We start from the raw sequence: 18,803 nt of genomic DNA on the forward strand, positions 1-18,803 counted from the left end.
AGGCCAAGTGGATTCTACACAATAATACAATGTTGTTTGGAGTCTTTTCGGCAAACCTCATGCCTGCCACACACTAATGTGAATAATTATTGTGGTTTTATTAAAGTGTAATCTGTCAGAAAGAAATTATTCAGAAGTTTAAATAATGAATCACATTAATGTGATATAATCATTATTCAAGGTAAAAATGGTGTAACTATGCATCAGAAGCAAATGTGAACCACAAGAAATCAGTCTTTTTGTTCATATACCCCTTATATCAATTTAGTACTGAAACATTTCTGAGCAACATATGTCTATTATAGTCAAACAATGCCTAAAGTACTCCCACTTGCTCTCATAAAGGCTTTTTTTTTATGCCCCAGTGCTTCCTTTTACATTATGTAAACCACTCATATAGCTAAATGCTTAACATAACACAATACAAATGAATTAGTCATAAATTCAAGTTTGTGTTTTAGGGTCCATTTATGGAATGGGCCGAGGTGTAGAGAGGAGGCGATGAGAAGTGGATGGCTTTACAAAAACATTCAGACCATGTGTCATTTTAGTTTTATTGATATACTATTCTAGTTTTTAATATTTAGATTTAGATTTGATTTTTAGCAAGTTAGTTGTTTTTGTCATTTTTATTAGTTTTTTTTTTTTTTACATAAATGTTTTATTTATTTTTAGGTACAATAATAATCTTGATATTGTTTTTCAGTCAGAATCAATATCACGATTGTTCAAAAGAGGATTCATAAGCAGAATATGCATTACTGCAAAATAAACATTTTCAGGAAATCTTACTCTTACCTAAGTGCATTCGCTTTCTTAAATGTTAAAATAAAACAATACATAATCGGAAAAAAAAAAACTAATATTACATTATATAGTTATGACATATTGAAGGAAATTGGGCAATTAGATGGGATGATTTGGCTGTATGTGTCACAAATTGTATTCATTCAAATCAATTTATAGAATTCAAATGAATGTTTTTTTGTTTTTAATACAATGTATTAATGTGTTTATTTAATTGACTTAAGATCTAGATATTACAAAATCTTTTTGTTCCATATCAGGTCTGTATTGTCTCATCTAATCTGCACAAATCTGCATAAATAATGGAAAATATTCTGTTTACAAAGTTCAAATATAGCAAGAATATTAATTAACACTGCAGTGTAATTAATTAGCCAGCAAAGCTTCCCACGTCTCTCGAAAAACAACTACTCACCTGTTTCACACTGTCATCCAGCATAATGCTTTCTTCTTGCTGATGACCTTGTGAGTAGCTCCGCTGATGTCTTCAAAGCGGCATGCAAAGTATTGTGTCCCCGGGGTTTGAAGGCAGTCTCTAAGGCAGAACACAGGGGTGTCAAGGTCCCCCCTATCTGTGGCAGAGATGCAGGCAGATGGTTGGGATAATTACTTAAAGCCTGAGGAAGATAGTCATGCAGTCCGCCGCGTGAAGAAACATTATAATAGATTGAAAATGTCTTCAGGCGGGCCACAGGGGCGGCACACGAACAAGAAATGCACAAAAGAAGAGTATGACTGTCAAAGCAGAAAGGACAAAGTGCTTTTTTGACATTGGTGAACACTTAAAAAGTACCTCACCTCTGGCAAAATGGGATTTCAATACAACTTGGCTGGCTATGTTGTAGAAAGGTAAAAACATTTGCGAAAACGGTGCTGACTGACTAGAGAAAATAGAGAAAAAAGGCTGTTGCCAAATAGGTTGCCAAAAAGGTAGGAAAACTACAACACCCATAATGCACTGGGCATGTTGCCATCCGAGGTCACTGCCAACAGTCACCTATGGATACGCTTGACTGGAGCCAAATACCGCCTTGGTTTAGTAGGAAATACTTCTTAGCAAACTTTTAAGCCGGGTGCACATTGTACGATTTATAATAGGCCTTCACGAATTTTGCTTGTATAGACTGTATAACACATGATCCCAGATGTCACACTGTAGGATCTCTGTTGTTATTAATGTCAAATTGTATGGCAGTACGGCTGTAACTGCACATTTTGATCATGGCTTGTCCTGAAAATAAAAACTGAAAAAAATAAAAACACAATATGTGTGGAGCAAGTAGCGGTTTGTTGTTGTCGCACTAATTGCGTCATCAGGTTCTGCGCTCCTATCGTTTTTTGATTTGAAGGTTATAAGAGAAGCCACACTGCAGGACTGTGTGTCAAATCTTCTGACACTAGCAGAATTTCATCAGAGGTAAAATTTGATTTGCAATGGTCATTAATCGGCTGTCGGTGAACATTTTAAACTAGTGAATAGCCACAGGAGACAAAAGATTTTAGCCAGGATACACTCTCAGAAAAAAAGGTACAAAAGCTGTCACTGTGGCAGTACCTTTTCAAAAGGTACACCTTTGTACCAAGCGTGCCGCACAAGCCCTTAAAAGTGAAGCCAAAACATCTCGATCGCCCCCCGGTGACTGGTCCTAGTATAGGTCATAAGCCCCGCCTCTCCATGTTATTCAACGGGACGTGAGACTACTAAACAATTAAATTACACTTCAAATATCTTTTTTCCAAAGGTGGTTTCTTTCATTTGCTGTCATTTTTATCACGCTGATGTAAGTTCAAGTGTCTGTTTCAAAAATAAGTGATGCGGTGGTGTAACGTCATGATTGACAGCTGTGATTGACAGGTTCTCGAGCGAAGTAGTCACTGAAGCACCAACGGACATTTTTTTCGGGATCTTCGGAGGACTGAGGAGATTGTATTTACTTTATTTTAACAAGTCTCTTGTCGTACTGCAATCAATTTTTAAAAAAGTGTGCAGAATCCACTCTCCCTGAGTGCATTCTGCGAGAGTGAGGGCGGAGCGTTGATTTCGCGGCTTTACTTCCTGCTCACTACTGCGCAGGTCTGGTCCCGAGATCGCTACTGCGCAGACTCAAGTTCCAATATGTCAGCGCCATATCGGGACTCTGGCGGCTTCAGTTTTCATCAATGGAAGAGAGCGAAGGGGCGTCGTCCATCTTTTTTTACAGTCTATGCTTTGTACCTAAAGTGCATTTAAGTCCCTCAAAGGTACATATTGGTACCAAACGTGTACATATTGGTACCTACAGTAAATGGTACATATTAGAACCTTTTTGAAGGGTACTGTCCCAGTGACAGCTTTTGTACCTTTTTTTCTGAGAGTGAAAGAGGAATCTTTTAGGATTCACAAAATTAGTCTCAGATGGTCGAATCGTGGCCAAAATCGTACAGTGTGCTCCCGGCTTCAGTCATAATGCTGTCGACTTGTATTGTTCCCAGGTGCAAGAATTCAAAGAGTAAACATTTTTTTGTAGGCAGTGGCTAAAGGCTGCAAAAGCTTCGTAAATATGGAGAACACAGCAACAGAAAATCAAGTAAACCTGTAGTCGATGTTTAAAACTGGATGACTATATGAACACTGAAGCAAAACGCTGTTGCGTACAGGTAAGAAAGCTGTTGCCATAGTGTTCCATTTTGACCACAATGCTGTTTAAAGAGGACACAAAGGACAATATAACTTCCAGTGATAAGCCTTCTCACAATAACTGTTTTGTTAACATAACCCTCTGTTGACCCGACCCTCCGTGGGTATTATCTATAGGGCTAAATCCCTAGAGCTATCAAAAGTCTGCAGGATGATGTAAAAGGACAAATAAACGGGAATGTCTCGGCCCATGTTATACAGAGAAAGAGTAAACATTCATTTACATATATTAACGACATTGTAATAATGCAAAGCAGGTTGAAAATCAGCAAAGTTACACTTTAATACTGATTTAATGACTCTCAATACCAAATGTAGTCAAATGATCTTCCTTTATGAATATTATCAACCAGCAAATTACACTAAGGGTATGGCGAGGAATTAATGCAATTCCTTCAAAGTTCTTAAAGGGAATCAAGAGCCAGCACTGGAGCTGTGCTTATGGCATGAAGTCTCTTCTTGCTGAAGGGAATAGAGGTGAGAGGCCATAAGCACATTATTGAGCTCCTCCAATTTGCTTTGAGAACTCTGGCACTTCCTCAATGGGACACGATGAGTCAGTGAACATTCAACTACTTCAAACTACTCCATCAACAGAGTTTTACAACACTCTGTCAGAGGTTTTTTTGAGGTAAAACGATGTCTGAAAAGGACAAAGATCGATATGTAGAAGAAATAACAGTAGATGTTTAGATGACGTTCAACTAGCTACTGGGATATTGCAGGAAGGTGTCAGCTCTAATCTTAGTCAGATAACTTTGAGAATTAATTGCAGAGGCTTAAGAGTGATTATATTTTGAGACTATATGAGTGGCTTATTTTGAGCCAGAGCACAGACCTGCAATTATCCTGACACATTTATTAAATACAACTGAGTGACAGCTCTGTAGCTGATAAATATGGGAAACTTAATTAAATTCTCTGGACCTGTGGTGATTCATATACACATGTCCACTCTTTTAATTAGCACCACTGTAATCTCGGAGTAATAGACCGGGTGGAAACCTCAACAAAGGTGACAAAACGGACATTAATTTACCACCTTAGTCATTTGAGGATAATTACCCATAGGTGTTAAACGAAAGAGTCCGTCTTTTATTGCCCCCAATTTGCAGGCAGTAATTTCTTCAGAACTAGCAAACTGTTTACACTGTTTTTACAGCAGGCTGTAAAAAAAGGGAGCAAAATCATGTTGCCCTACGGAAGCAAATCCAGCTCTTTGCTTATCCTTCTTTCAATCAAGATAAAGGCTTACTCGCAATCCATTCGCTCATCAACTCCAAATGGTGTGTATAACACATGCCATAGCTAATCACAACTGCTAGCGCTGACATTGAGACCAAGCTTCTGTACAATAGTTCAATTAACAAGAAGTTATTGTGTACCTTGGATTTCAGACACATTGCCAGTTACTTCTTGTTCTGCCAACAAAAATAGTTTGCACACAGTAGAAATGATTCAGTGACGGAAGGTACTCGTGATTAAACTTTTTAGATGATCATTTTGTTGAGGAGGAAGTTCGACATTTACTTATTATTACAACATTTACGCAAATTTCACGTGCTATGGTTTAAATGGTTTTCTGTCTCGCATTTTATCTCTCCAAATCATGGATGTTATTGTAAAAATGTGAAAATTAGCAGAAACAAGTTAAAGGGATACTCCACTTTTTTCGGAAATATGCTCATTTTACAACTCCCCCAGAGTTAAACAGATGAGTTTTACCGTTTTAGAATCCATTCAGCCGAACTCCGGGTCTGACGGTACCACTTTTAGCATAGCTTAGCATAGATCATTGATTCAGACGAGTCCAGTAGCATTTCTTTCAAAATGACCAAAGAGTTTCAATATTTTTCCTATTTAAAACTTGACTCTTCTGTAGTTAAACCGTGTACTAAGATCGACGGAAAATGAAAAGTTGCGATTTTCTAAGCCTATATGGCTAGGAACTACTCTCATTCCGGCGTAATAATCAAGGAACTGTGCGGCCGTAACATGGGTGCAGCAGGCGTAGTGATATGACGCAGCGCCTAAAAATAGTCCCCAGCTCGGTAACTTCTTCCAACGTGACCGGGACTAAGTTTGTCTAACCTATTAGACCTATTTTCAGGCGCTGCGTCATATCACTACGCCTGCTGCACCCATGGTACGGCCGCACAGTTCCTTGATTATTACGCCGGAATGTGAGTAGTTCCTAGCCATATAGGCTTAGAAAATCGCAACTTTTCATTTTCCGTCGATCTTAGTACACGGTTTAACTACAGAAGAGTCAAGTTTTAAATAGGAAAAATATTGAAACTCTTTGGTCATTTTGAAAGAAATGCTACTGGACTCGTCTGAATCAATGATCTATGCTAAGCTATGCTAAAAGTGGTACCGTCAGACCCGGAGTTCGGCTGAATGGATTCTAAACCGGTAAAACTCATCTGTTTAACTCTGGGGGAGTTGTAAAATGAGCATATTTCCGAAAAAAGTGGAGTATCCCTTTAACAGCCTCTCATTTACACAAGGCAACCATTTGACCTGACTATCTGATCAACTAGTAAAATTATTAGTCATGCAAATCTTTATTTATAAATGTATAAAATAGTTATTTTAAAAATGTATTGCATACCTGTTGCTGCCATGATAATGGCCCATTTTCAGCATTTCAGAAATAAAAGTCTATTTTTAAAATTCATTGCAAAACGACTTTTGGATAAATCCCTTCTTGGAAACACATAGATTTGAATTCGGACGGCAATTTTATTACCATACGACACTGGGTTTATTGTTTATTGACACTATGGGTTTATTGTTTCGGTTTTGATTGTGTCAGTGCTTTTGAAGGAATTGGTTTATTGGATAATTCAAATTATTAATAAGGAAAGATCTTTCACCGAAAAATCCCCACCGCTAATGGAGCCTTTTCTCATTTCCGGGGTTTTCAGAAGGGGAAGTTGTCCCAGTTGGGTAAACTTCCATTTGCTCCAGGTTCTCGGTAAGTGTTTTTTTGTTTTTCTCGGTATGTGTTTTTGCATTCACTGCCATTACTTTGACTTGCCTATGTGGTCATAAATATGGAGAATGACAAAAAAAAGAGACATGTCTGAAACAAATAAATATCGGCTTTCTAGCAACAGTGCTTGGCCAATCAAATTCGAGGATCATAACTGCTGTCTAATCTATTTGTATTGTTCTGAGTTCTTATGTGTTCAGTCAGTTGTTGTAAATGCCAAATGTATGTTGTCTTAGCTCTGCAAAGAAAACATTATTTCATTGTACTTGACTGTGCTTTTGCACATAAGACAATAAAGCTTCGACTTGTTTTGGAAGCATTAGTCTTATTAGTATTGTTGGAGTGTAGTGCATACTGCATAGGTTGAAAATGCTCCATTAATTCAGTTTATTGCACAACAACATGTCACAGAAGTGACACATCACAACAAATCAAGTGGTTATTTCTGCTACGTATAAAGCCATCCACTTAAACAGCTGTTGCAGACTTGGCCCTGTGGAAAATCACAAGTCCTACATATTGGCGCTCATAACTCTAATTGATACTTGCTACTGTTGAGGGACTAAACTGTTTTTATTATGGCTTTAAGGGGATTTCGATGATCACGACAGACTGCTCTGAGTTTCTCACAACTGTATATCTCACAAAGTTTTCTGTTCGTGAGCAATGTGCTATGGCTCATTGTGCCCCCCCACAACGTGCCATACTGCTGATGCCAAAAGCCTGGGCTCCGTTAATCCATTATCCTCTATGCGTAAATAACCAAGCAAGAAATGGCCTAGAGAGAGGTGTATGTTCCATCACACGCTCTGAATCACCAAACTCTATGTTTTCCCCAAGCCCAAACAAATGTGCAGGTGATACAGCAGCAGAGGAATAAATACTGATATCAGACTTTGTAGCCTGCAACACCTCATATGGCGTTGCTATAATAAAGTTCAAGCTGGAATCCAAGTCATTCAAGTTCATTTCTGTGGACTGCATCTGTGACATGCTGCTGATTACCAGACATCTTGTCTCATCCCTCAGTTTGTGAAAACAAATAAAAATGCAGTAATGCATCTAAAAAATGGCTAATCACCATATAAATATTAACGTGGACATGGAAAGTTGATTTGTTAACTATTGTAAACACAACATTTTAGTTAAAGCCTATAATTAAAAAAAAACATAAAAGAAATGTTAGTTATGACTTCCAGAAGTGTTAAATAGCCTAAGGTGGATGATGAATCTAATTAATATTGCTAATTAATATAGCAAAGATTACATTACCTGTATCTGTTAAGGAAAAAAAAGTCCATTATAACGTACAAAACGATCCGATTAGCAACAAGACAAATAATGCAACAATATTAATTATTAAAACCGAAGTCTTACAATGAGGGCTTTAGTTACAAGATGGTGGAAGTTGCGTTTGTATGAGATGAGAGAGCGCCAGTCTGAGGTGAGGTGTGATACGAGAGGCATTAGAATTTACATAGGCTACATTTTCTTAAAAATAAAATACATATTTCAGTAAAAACATTAACTTCTAAAGCCCTATATATATATATATATATATATATATATATATATATATACTGTATCTAGGTTATATATTTGGCTTTAGAAGTTTATTTTTTTACTTTTTTATTAAGTTTATTTTTTTATTTTTTTTATTTTGACATTTAGTATACAGCATCCAAACCAATTGTAGTTTATTTGAACATCTTTGCAGGCAACAGTGAAAATTAGAAGAAAAAAAAGTTGCCTAGTGCCGCGACTGACCAATCGGTATGAAGTATTCCAGAGAGCCAAATGACTTCAACACACAACAATCGTGTAATGTATATAGCCTAGCAAGTTCTGTGGTTAAACAGTGTGTAGACTATTTTAAGTATATATGTGGATTCCAATACCGCATTGATCGCAGAGCATTTATATGACAATTAACATCAGTTCACCCAAAGTCATAGTTACTTTAGTAATGATTGAAAATTTCAATGTTGTCCTTGATTTAGGTTACACCTCACTGACAAATATATATATATATGTACAATCAGTAGATAGTCTGCAATAGTCCTCACATGACAGTAAATGCTAATTTCTCAGCACACATTATCATACTCTTCAACGGCCTATCAAGTGTTCTGATGGTGTCAGGATAATTTACCCATGGGAATGTTCATCCACGCTTCATTTCAGTTGTGTGCTCTGAGACAATTCTTCCTTCTCTCTTTTTTTTTTTTATCATGTCAAGAGACGTATCCCCTGTGAACTGTTTTCACACCCACCGAAATATTGTTTCCCCCCCTTTATTTGTCTTTCCCATCTCATCAAATATCTTTTGTATCCGGCTGTATCCAGCTTGCACTGGTGTGAGTGCTTTACTTTGCATATGTCTTGTCAAATTTGCCACAAGTAACAAATAAAAGTCGAACTCTGTGGCAGCCATGCTGTGGAGTAGAAACAGGTTAAACGCTTTGCTTGAAGGCACAGCATCAGCTGAGACTAGGGGGATTTGAACTGACAGCGGCCTGTATATAGAGCCATAGTGCTTCAATCTTACTCACTTCTAAATGCTAAAATAGCGCAGTGCTTCCATCTTGCAAATGGATATTAAATCTGATTTATTTGAGGTTTATAACAATGTTTTCACTTGTCACAGATGTTTGTTTCCTTTCGATGTGCCTTATACATTAATTGGATGACAGCTAGGGTTGCTAGAAAGTAATGATTTTAGGATAAAGGGTTTTTTGGGTAACTCATCCAGTTTGTGGATCACTTATTACACAACATCCAGTGGATTTACATGCATCACAGGAAATATTTGTCATTATTTGTCTTTTTTCTTCTTCTCAACAAATTATTTTCCACCACATTAAATATGTTGTTTAGCATTCTGTAATAAACACAAAATAATTAAAATAAATAAAAATAAGACTGTCAGACCTGTGCTAAGTCTAATTTCATAGCTAACAATTTGTGTATTCTAAATACATCCAATGAAATAAAATGTTCACACTTTGTACTTGAACAAAATTACAAATCGACTGGAAATTAGTTGATTTGAATATATTAAAACACAAAACTATTCTGCAAGCGATATTTACAATTTTCTTTGTCTTCACACATCATGAGCATGGCTTTTATCTCAACCTCTTCACTGACACTTGTGTCTCCTTGGTAACCAAATATGTCAACATTGTATTTTTATAAAGAAAACCCTTTTTATGTTTTGCAAATTTTATGTTTTGGTGAATATGACACCACAACTGAGGGACGTAATTTATAAGAAGTCTATCTATCTATCTATCTATCTATCTATCTATCTATCTATCTATCTATCTATCTATCTATCTATCTATCTATCTATTTGTCAGTCTATCATTTTTACAAAATCATTCATGAATTGGTTTATTTTATTTTATTTAGATTGTCATTAGTTAAAAAAATAAAATGAGATATTTTGCTTATTATTTTGTTTTATTAAGGATTTATATTAAATCTTAATGATATTAAATCCTTTATATTGTATTATATATGGTCGCAGAGGGTTCATCGATGAATGGAGGATCTGTAAAATTGATTTAATGTAAAAAAAGTGAAACAAAGAAAATCTGTTTATTTTAATAAAATAATTTTCAGATGTTTTAACAAAAAAAACAACAACTGTAACATAAAAGTTCTAGAAACAATGGGGTGACATATTGACTGTCGAGTAAATCAACATTTTACTAAGACATCCATATTCCGAAGCTGGGCCAAAGAGCAACTCCCTTTAGCACATCAAAGAAATGTTAGCAAGCCTTTTAGCAACACATCAATATGACCAGTGAGATAATAGATAGTAACTATGAATAATGCAATAATCCATAAATATGCTCATCATGGCAGGAATCGGCAACCACGCATGTTTATCATTTTTGATCAGGAGGAAGCATACACATCTGTCACATTATAAAACAATAGGCCTACTCTTTGTAATCAGAACTTTCATTTCGAACATTTGAATCTGTCCCGCAGATTGATCTACTGTAAATATGGATTTGTTCTTTCTTCCATAAAAGCCTTCTCGGGAGATTGACATGCCTTTTGTCTAATTCCGCATCCTCGCGGGGGGTTCATCGACACACTGGAGTGGAGGATCTGTCACAGGGGGTTAGAATGGCATGCTGTGATAATTGAAGACATCTGCAGAAATGTAAAACGTGAGCGTTGGAGAAAGACGATGTGGCATAGCTAGCTGTGAAGTGCTGGCAAACTCATTTAAAGCTGAATTGAGTGTGATGGTGTGGAAAAACAAGAATCGGGCAGCTTGGTTTCACTGCCTGCTGTGTCCACGGCACACTCCGGTTCATGTTTTAACATCTCATGCAGAATTCCTGTTTCAACGACTCAGTTTAAGAAATTAATTATGCATCCACAATCATAAAAACATACTTTTTGTTGCTCTACTGCATTTAGCCTATATATATATATAAACATGAGATAAAACTAACCTGCCACCTTGTGGTGGGAAAATCAGATGCTCTCTTTGGTTTACTTAGACAAATACTGATAAGAACCTTAAAGGCACACTATGCAGTTTCCGTTTTTCTCAAACAGCGACCCCTAGAGTCGCTGTGGAGTAGGCTACTTGTATTTAACGTTAGTGTCGTAAATACCACTCACGCAGAGCCGTCTCTGCACTCTTCCACCGCGCTTTCTTCGTTTTCCTTGTCGACTCTGCCATGATTCACGTTTGAAATGCGTGGTTGTGTCTTCCATAGAGGCTGCTTCATATGTTGTTGATGTATGTGACGTCATGCCGTAAAGCAAGTCGTGATTTTCGCGAGATTTGTCAGGGTCTCAAACTTGCATTGCTGGTTTTGCCAGCGGCGTCCCCTCCTGCTTTGACTTTATTATCTTTAGTGTCAGTCTCTGACGCTGTTCTCGTGAGCACCACGACACATTACGGGGGTTCAGAAAGCTCTCGGATTTCATCAAAAAAATCTTAATTTGTGTTCCGAACATGAACAAAGGTTTAATGGGTTTTGAAAACCATGAGGGAGAGTAGGCCTAATTAATGACAAAATTTCATTTTTGGGTGAACTAATCCTTTAAAGTGTCCTTTTAATCCTTTAAAGTCAGGCGCTTTGTATTCAAACATTTTCATGTTTCCCATCAGGGATCATTTTATGGATTTAGTTTTAATTAATTTAGTTTTAGTTCATTTTTAATTTGAACTACATTTTATGAATTAAACAGCTTGTAAACATACTTTTTCAAGAAAAAATGAAATAATTAAACTATTATGCAATCATGCAAGACATTTCTCCTTATATAGAACTTTTTGGGCATTTAAAGTGTTCTTTAAATCTGAGTTAAAGGGGTCATATAATGCCTTTTTTTTTTTTTTTACAAGCTAGTATGATTCTTTAGGGTCTAAATTAAAAGTCTGTAATATACTTTAATTAAAAATTCTCATTGGTATTGTAAGAAAACACCCATTTTACCTGGTCAAAAACAGCTCTGTTTTCAGCACGCCGTTTAAGTGCATGTGTCTTTAAAGGTGCTGTATGTAACTTTTTTTATAAAATGAATCCTTTTTTTATTGCCCGTCTGTGAAGGGGTTGTAATCACACATTACAATGATCCACTTTTCGCGTTTTGCTATTACCTCTGAAGGCCATTATTCCTATTTTTATGTGAAGTCTCCGGGTCGGATTTTCTGCGAAATCCACCGGATGTGACGTGCATGCGCGCTCCCGAGCCTCTCCGTTTTATATATACAGTCTATTGCGACGGCACTGCAGCTAACGACATGGAGTCTGATAACACCAAAAAACGACCTGCCTCCAGCACAACACAGACTCCAACACAAACTCCAAAAAAAAAAAAAAAAAAAATGTATCTGCTGAAGCTCGTCAGGCCAAACGTCAATCGGATCGACTCAGGACGAAAACACGGATCAACATTGGCAGAGCGTTTGAATTATGGAGAGACCTCCGCTTTGTTTTAGGTATAAAAACAGACCCTGAGTTGGCTTTCATCCTTTTGGACAGGTAAGCTAACAATACTTCAAAGCATGTAAAATATATTGTGATTTTGTGCTTTAGTTGGCTCAAGTTAGACATCATTAGTTCGCCAGCTAACGCCGACCATTTGCTAACGTTATCTGATGTGAAAGACTACAGTTGTAACTTTATTGCTTTTCACGAGCACGAGCGCTGTTGTTGCAATCTGAAACATCACCGCTAGAGGCCGCTGGATCCTACATACAGCACCTTTAAATGATAATGAGCTTTGCTCACCCCGCCCCTCTGTTCTGTGCATACACCGTTTTTAATAATAACACAATAACCATAACGCGTTGTTCATTATAAACGTGGGATTATGAATTATATTGGTACCGATCCTTTTTTCAGGAGCAGCTTCTTAGCAAAACCAGCTTTATACTGATCCTCGTTTGTAAAGCAGTCTGTTGTGTGAAATGATTTGCGCAAACATGAAAGCATTGACGTTGATCATGGGGAATATTCCCTTCGAAAACAAAACTCAGCCACTGCGTCTTCAGCGGTTCGGATTTAGGAACATCAAAATGACTGCTGTGTTCCTTATTACACCCAAGAACAGAACACCACAATCGCTTAGACGCCATTCTGCTCATAGACAGTGCTCCAGCGTATCAACAATGACCGCGCCGGTCCGCGCGGACTATGATTGACAGCTCGCTCACGAGCGAGGGCGGGTCTGTGTTGAAACGCTGCTGTCAATCAACAATCGTGGAAGGGGCGTCGATTTTGTGACGTCACAAAATCAAACAGCTTGATTTGAGATGGGGGAAAACATTTAAGAAGATAAAAAAAAAAAACACTGGATGGATTTTTATCATTTTATGATGGTTGTGTACAGGCACTGCCAACACACATTTCAGCACAATCAACTTGTAAAAGTGCATGTACCATTATATGACCCCTTTAAGAACCCTAAGGTTTTATGTAGAACCCCACTGAACCTTTTTTCCCCCTAAGAGTGTACATTCCCTTAACCAAAGCATTGTTGGACATAATGCAAAACTGTATTTCACTACATAAAAATGAAGGTTCACTCCTTATAAAACCCATATACATTTATTTATTAAAGGCAGAATGATGTCAATCAATGTGATGCCAAATAACATGCCTCAAATCTCAGACAAAATCTGTAAAAGTACACATGCAGAATTTGATTTTCTCCCCATTATTCTCTTTTTTCATGCACACAATGTTTTTTGTCAAAAGGTAAACAGTACACGACTATCCAAAGGAACTCAACAAACAATCATGGAAAGTATGAATACTCATACAAAAATATGTTTTTTTAAATTGGCAATCACAGTGAAAAACCCCTACGATAAATCAACATCTGAATGAGGACTGCCGAGTTTCTACTCCATTAAATCCATTTTAACTTCCAACTTTCCTTAGAAACAAAAGAAGAATTCAATCTTAACATACTATATTATATATTTTTTTATTTACAAATGGTGCTTAAACCTCTGTAGTCTAATCACATAGCTAGTCAGGTATCAGTGTATAAACTTTACAAATTGAGATCTGACAGAAAAATTGAAAAACAAAACGGCATCAAGGGGAAAGATGTAATCAATTATGCGAAGTAGTGCTACGCACAAGGACGTCATATTCAAGTTATCTCTGGATTCACAGTTAAATCTTCACCCAAAACCATTTTAAACCCGGTTTAACCAGCAAGTTTAGAAAAAAAATCGAACAAGAAATAGAGCTACTGGTTCACCCAGGAGATACATTTTTAAAACAAAGGTGACCTCATGATTTGACTCTCACTTTTAGTTCATTTACACATAAACATTCTTTAAATGTGTCACACTAATGATCCAAAGGCACGCTTCCTTTATACAAAACCTGTAACACTTCTCAAACTCGTTTGGGTATTCTTTACACATTTAATTGAGCTACATTGGATCGGTCATCTCGTGTCGCATGCTAATCTCATTTCCTCGTATTTCTACACACCTGTGTGGAACTGAAGAAAATGGGAGGGTTAGGGACAGGACCGGACGGTGATTTATTATTGTTTGTTCTATTCCCAAGGAGGGAGTCTTTTCACCAATTCCTTGTGGTCAGTTTTGATGCTGGCCAGCAGGCCGCCCGTGTTTCCTTCTGACCCCGAGTAATCAATCTGCTCTCCTTTCAGAGTTGTCATTTGACCACCAAGAGACCTCAAGATGGCATCGCCCGCACAGATATCCCACTTTTTGATGTACGTCACGTGGATGTAAATATCGGCCATCTCTTGTTCCTTATCAGTGGAGTCTAGAAGAGCCAGTACCTTGTATCCTGCGGAGGGGAAAACATAAAGGTTACTGAGGCAGTGTTTTCTCCTGCCACAGTCATTAACAACCATTTTGTATTTAGAAAAAAAAATGAATCGTTCACAATAACACAAGGATCATGTATTTAAAGGGTTTTTTCACCCAAAAATGAAAATTCTGTATTTATTAATCACCCTCATGTCGTTCCAAACCCGTAAGACTTTCGTTCATCTTCAGAACACAAATGAAGATATTTTGATGAAATCTGAGAGCTTTCTGTCCCTCCATTGACAGCAGTGTCACATGATTCTATAGATTATTATCATTATCAATGTTTAAAACAGTTGTGCTCCTTAATATTTTTTGTGGAAACCATGATCAATTTTTTCATGATTCTTTGATGAATAGAAATGTTCAAATCTTCTGTTAACCAATCTTACTGGGCCCAAACCTTTAAATGGAAGTGAACATTTTTATTTTAAATATTTTTTTCAAAGCATTTATTTCTCAACAGGAGAAGATCTCCCAGAATGCAGTACCTGCGCCCCCTGCTGGTAATATTTCTGTATTGTTTCCAAAGGCAGCCTGAACGAAGCTCTTCACCTTGCCCGAGTGAGAGCGCGAGACGATCACCTTAGGAGAGTTCGTGTTGTAGGAAGAACGAGGTGCCACATTGGATCCCTCTCCAACAAAACCCCATGCTGATGATGAGAGAGCAACACAGAATGAATCCATTAAATACACAACAGTCAGAACAGGACAGTGTAGGTATATGTTCATTACTGCCCTTATACACAAAAATAAACAACTGTAATTGTCATTAAAGACACTAAAAATTATCTTGAAGTCTCACATTAATATAAATGTTAATTTACTTATGTGTTTTATTGTTTATAAATCATTACACATTGTGTAGTTCTTGTTTAAAGAACCGTATTTGATGTTCCCAAAAAAGTGCCGAAAATGAACTATGAAAACTAGATCCTGTATCCAAAGCCACGTGGTAATCTGGTTTTGATTATGTCTGTAAAGCTCAAGTAAACACACCTGTGTACCCAGTAAAGGGTTTGTGGATCACACCTATTACAGGACTCCCATCCACAGCCACACACACCATGGTGGTGACATACTTCCGGAGATTTTCTGTTGAAAGCACAAACAGGATTTACATCCTGGTACAGCACTTGTGCACCGCAGGAACATGAAACTGTTGCTCCCACTCCAACAGCAGGATTTGCATAATAAAACTACAACTCCTATATATAGAACCTACACAAATAATGTGGCGATTGAAGATATAATATTATTCCTGATGTATGGTGATATGATTTATAAATAAAGAGTTGCACCAGACCTGTGTATTCCTGAGTGGCGTCTAGTGGATCAATCCACACTGTGATCTTGTCTGCAGGAACCTCCTTCTCCCCAGGGATCTTGGCCAGAATTTCTTCAGGGATGATGCGTGTCCACAAAGTGGCCTCACCCTCAGCGTTCGCATGTTCTTCTGAGTTCACCTGCAAACATAGGAAAGAAAACCACACTTTGAAGAACATTTAGGTAGCCATTTCTGTTACTTAACCTTGAGGTTAAAAACTGAGAAAGCAATAGTTCAGGGCTCTATAGTGCGACCATTTCAGTCGGATCTTGTACCTTTAACAAAAATGTTCCATAGTCAGGGCCGTGTTTACTGACCGGAACTGATCTATAAGCAATCAATGTCTTTAAATCAATGGTTTTATATTTATCTGCCGTTGATGTCATTCGCAATGCTTTTGAGATTGCAGTCCTTTCCCTCTTGTACCTTTGTCTTTTTATCTGATATTCAAATACTTTTTAGCTTCATATAAAAGTTTGCAATGTCGTGATGTATTGTATGAATGTGTGTAGTATAAATTAAATTTCGGACGTACTACATACGCCATGTTGTCATTGCCACGTGACGTACGGCGTCAGTTGCGTTGCTTCACCTCCATTCATAAATCTTCTCCCGTTGCATTATGGGATATTAAAGTGTCCAGCACTTCAGAATATCGGCGGAAGTAGTAGGCCATCTGGGTACTATTGCCTACTCTTTTATTATTACTATGAATTCATACATACATTCTTCTTGGCTCACATATATTTTTATCGCCTAATTTATAGTATAGAAGTAAGCATATTCGCAACGTTAGAGAACTAGTGCCACTGAAAAAGCAGGCAGACACAGTTGCACACAATAAAAACGATAGTTCCGGTTCTGGATGCTGATTTGTTAATAGTTAAATGCAATGTATCACTGCAGAGCTCCCACAGCATATTTTTATATTTGTTTCATAGCAATGTTCTGTTTTGTCAGGGACTATAAACCTTATGTAGCCCCGCCCATTTTCAGCGTTGCAGTGTTCTCTCTTCCGGTTTGTATTTCCAAACGAACCGCTCGTTTTAAAATCTTCCCGGTTTTCTTTAACTCTACAATAAGTAAATTAATTTCACCAGCTAATTATTCTTCGACAGCGACGCCACTGAAATATACCACAGAGCTTCCGCAAAAACAGAAGTTAAAAGACGAAATTCTAAAGATGTCTATATCTTTATATATCTTTATATTCTATATCTATATCTGTCTATATAAGGTCTATATCTTCTTGCGGAAGAATGGTATAAAGTCGGCTTTTCAAACAAGAAAAAACGTAGGGCGGGACTTGCTACTGTAAATCGTGAATTGATTGGCTGGTTGGATGTGAGTGACAGGTTGTTGCGCCAGTAAAAGACGGAAGGGAAGTTATTTTGATTAACGATTACGAGGGCACATGAAATAAATAAAAAATATGTATAATAATACTGACATACACAGATAAATCAATCATAACAAATACTGCGTGCACGGATTAATAATTTATAATAAATACAATGACTTTAACTGTGTACCTGAGCGGATTATTGTTACCATGGTATTTTTTGTACCAAGTATCCTCAAGCACAGATCAGCTGTACCTTTATATTAGGGTAGGTGTTCTTGATCAGGTAGAACATCTTTCGGTGGGAGTTCAGATCACCCAGCGTGAGCTTTTCACTGGCACCTTCTTTAGTTTCGCCCTTTGACTTCTCCTCCAGCGTGTTGTCCTCCCTGATCCTCTTCACTTCCCGTCCGCCCTGCACCGCAGCATCCATGGACAGCGCGAGCAGGTCTCGCAGATCCACGGTCGTCTTCTGTCTGAACGAGGCGAATCTGCTGGACAAAACTCCCGCGTATAGGTGATAGATCACACCGACTCCCAGTAAGCAGAACACGGCTATGCCGAGCGGCGACAGTCGGATGCCCATCGGAGCCATCGCGAAAACGACCGTGCGAGCGAAGCCAGTGAATATGAGAACAGGACAACAGCTATACTAGACGTGCTCCTCCAAGGTGAGCATTTGCACCTTAATTTGAACACAATTATAACACAAGCTATCAAAATGCTAATCAAAAGTTACTTATTTCCTTCACCAGCGAAGTCCAGGGTCGAGCGAAAGCTTCCTTCATTGGTTTGTAGTATATTCCGCCGCAGTCTTAATACAAATGTCTGCGTTCTCACAATAACGGATCCATCACAGACTGACAGCAAGTAACTTAATACACGGACTGTTCCACGTCCACTGCTGTGCCAAGCAGGACCGAACTCACTGACACTCCGTTTTTCTTCCAGGTCAGGAAGAAAACACAGTCAGAAACGTCTAGAAAACGAGAGAGCGCCCTCTATGGCTTCAGAATCACAATCACAATCTATGGAAGCTTGTTGTGTTGGAAAATTCTTTCTTTTTTTCCTCAAAATCGATTAATTCTTCTTCTTCTTGTTGCATAAGTCGGCGGATCGCAGACTTATAAGTGCATTACCGCCACCTATCTTTGAAATGGACCATTTACACTCTACCTACAAACTCCTGACTAACCTCACAACAACCCAACTTAAACACCTTCAACCTTCCCTTTCTCTTCTCTCTCCTCCACCCTCCCAGAAAATCGATTAATTCGCAATGAGTTACACTGTTATACTATACTAGTT

General features: G+C 37.8%; 1 protein-coding gene across 1 annotated transcript; it reads right to left on the reverse strand.

Annotated features, from left to right (window-relative positions):
• Positions 1-13,939: 13,939 nt before the first annotated feature.
• bpnt2 (3'(2'), 5'-bisphosphate nucleotidase 2) lies at positions 13,940-18,600 on the reverse strand. The gene is made up of 5 exons (XM_084412190.1): positions 17,752-18,600; positions 16,133-16,292; positions 15,826-15,921; positions 15,318-15,479; positions 13,940-14,803 (listed from the first exon to the last, which is right to left on the reverse strand). Exons 1-5 carry the CDS (start codon positions 18,088-18,090, stop codon positions 14,547-14,549), a joined length of 1,014 nt encoding a protein of 337 aa, XP_084268316.1. The 5' UTR covers positions 18,091-18,600; the 3' UTR covers positions 13,940-14,546.
• Between the last annotated feature and the right edge of the window lie 203 nt (positions 18,601-18,803).

Source organism: Rutilus rutilus (assembly GCF_951802725.1).
Source record: "Rutilus rutilus genome assembly, chromosome: 6".
NCBI lineage: Eukaryota > Metazoa > Chordata > Actinopteri > Cypriniformes > Leuciscidae > Rutilus > Rutilus rutilus.

What these genes read in the sequence shown, in the direction of transcription:
- bpnt2 (XM_084412190.1), bottom strand. Translation starts at nt 18,090, where the DNA reads ATGGCTCCGATGGGCATCCGACTGTCGCCGCTCGGCATAGCCGTGTTC. An exon ending in CGCCACTCAGGAATACACAG is followed by an intron (nt 15,922 to 16,132) that starts GTCTGGTGCAAC and finishes TGCTTTCAACAG; the next exon opens with AAAATCTCCGGAAGTATGTC. An exon ending in ACCCTTTACTGGGTACACAG is followed by an intron (nt 15,480 to 15,825) that starts GTGTGTTTACTT and finishes TCTCATCATCAG; the next exon opens with CATGGGGTTTTGTTGGAGAG.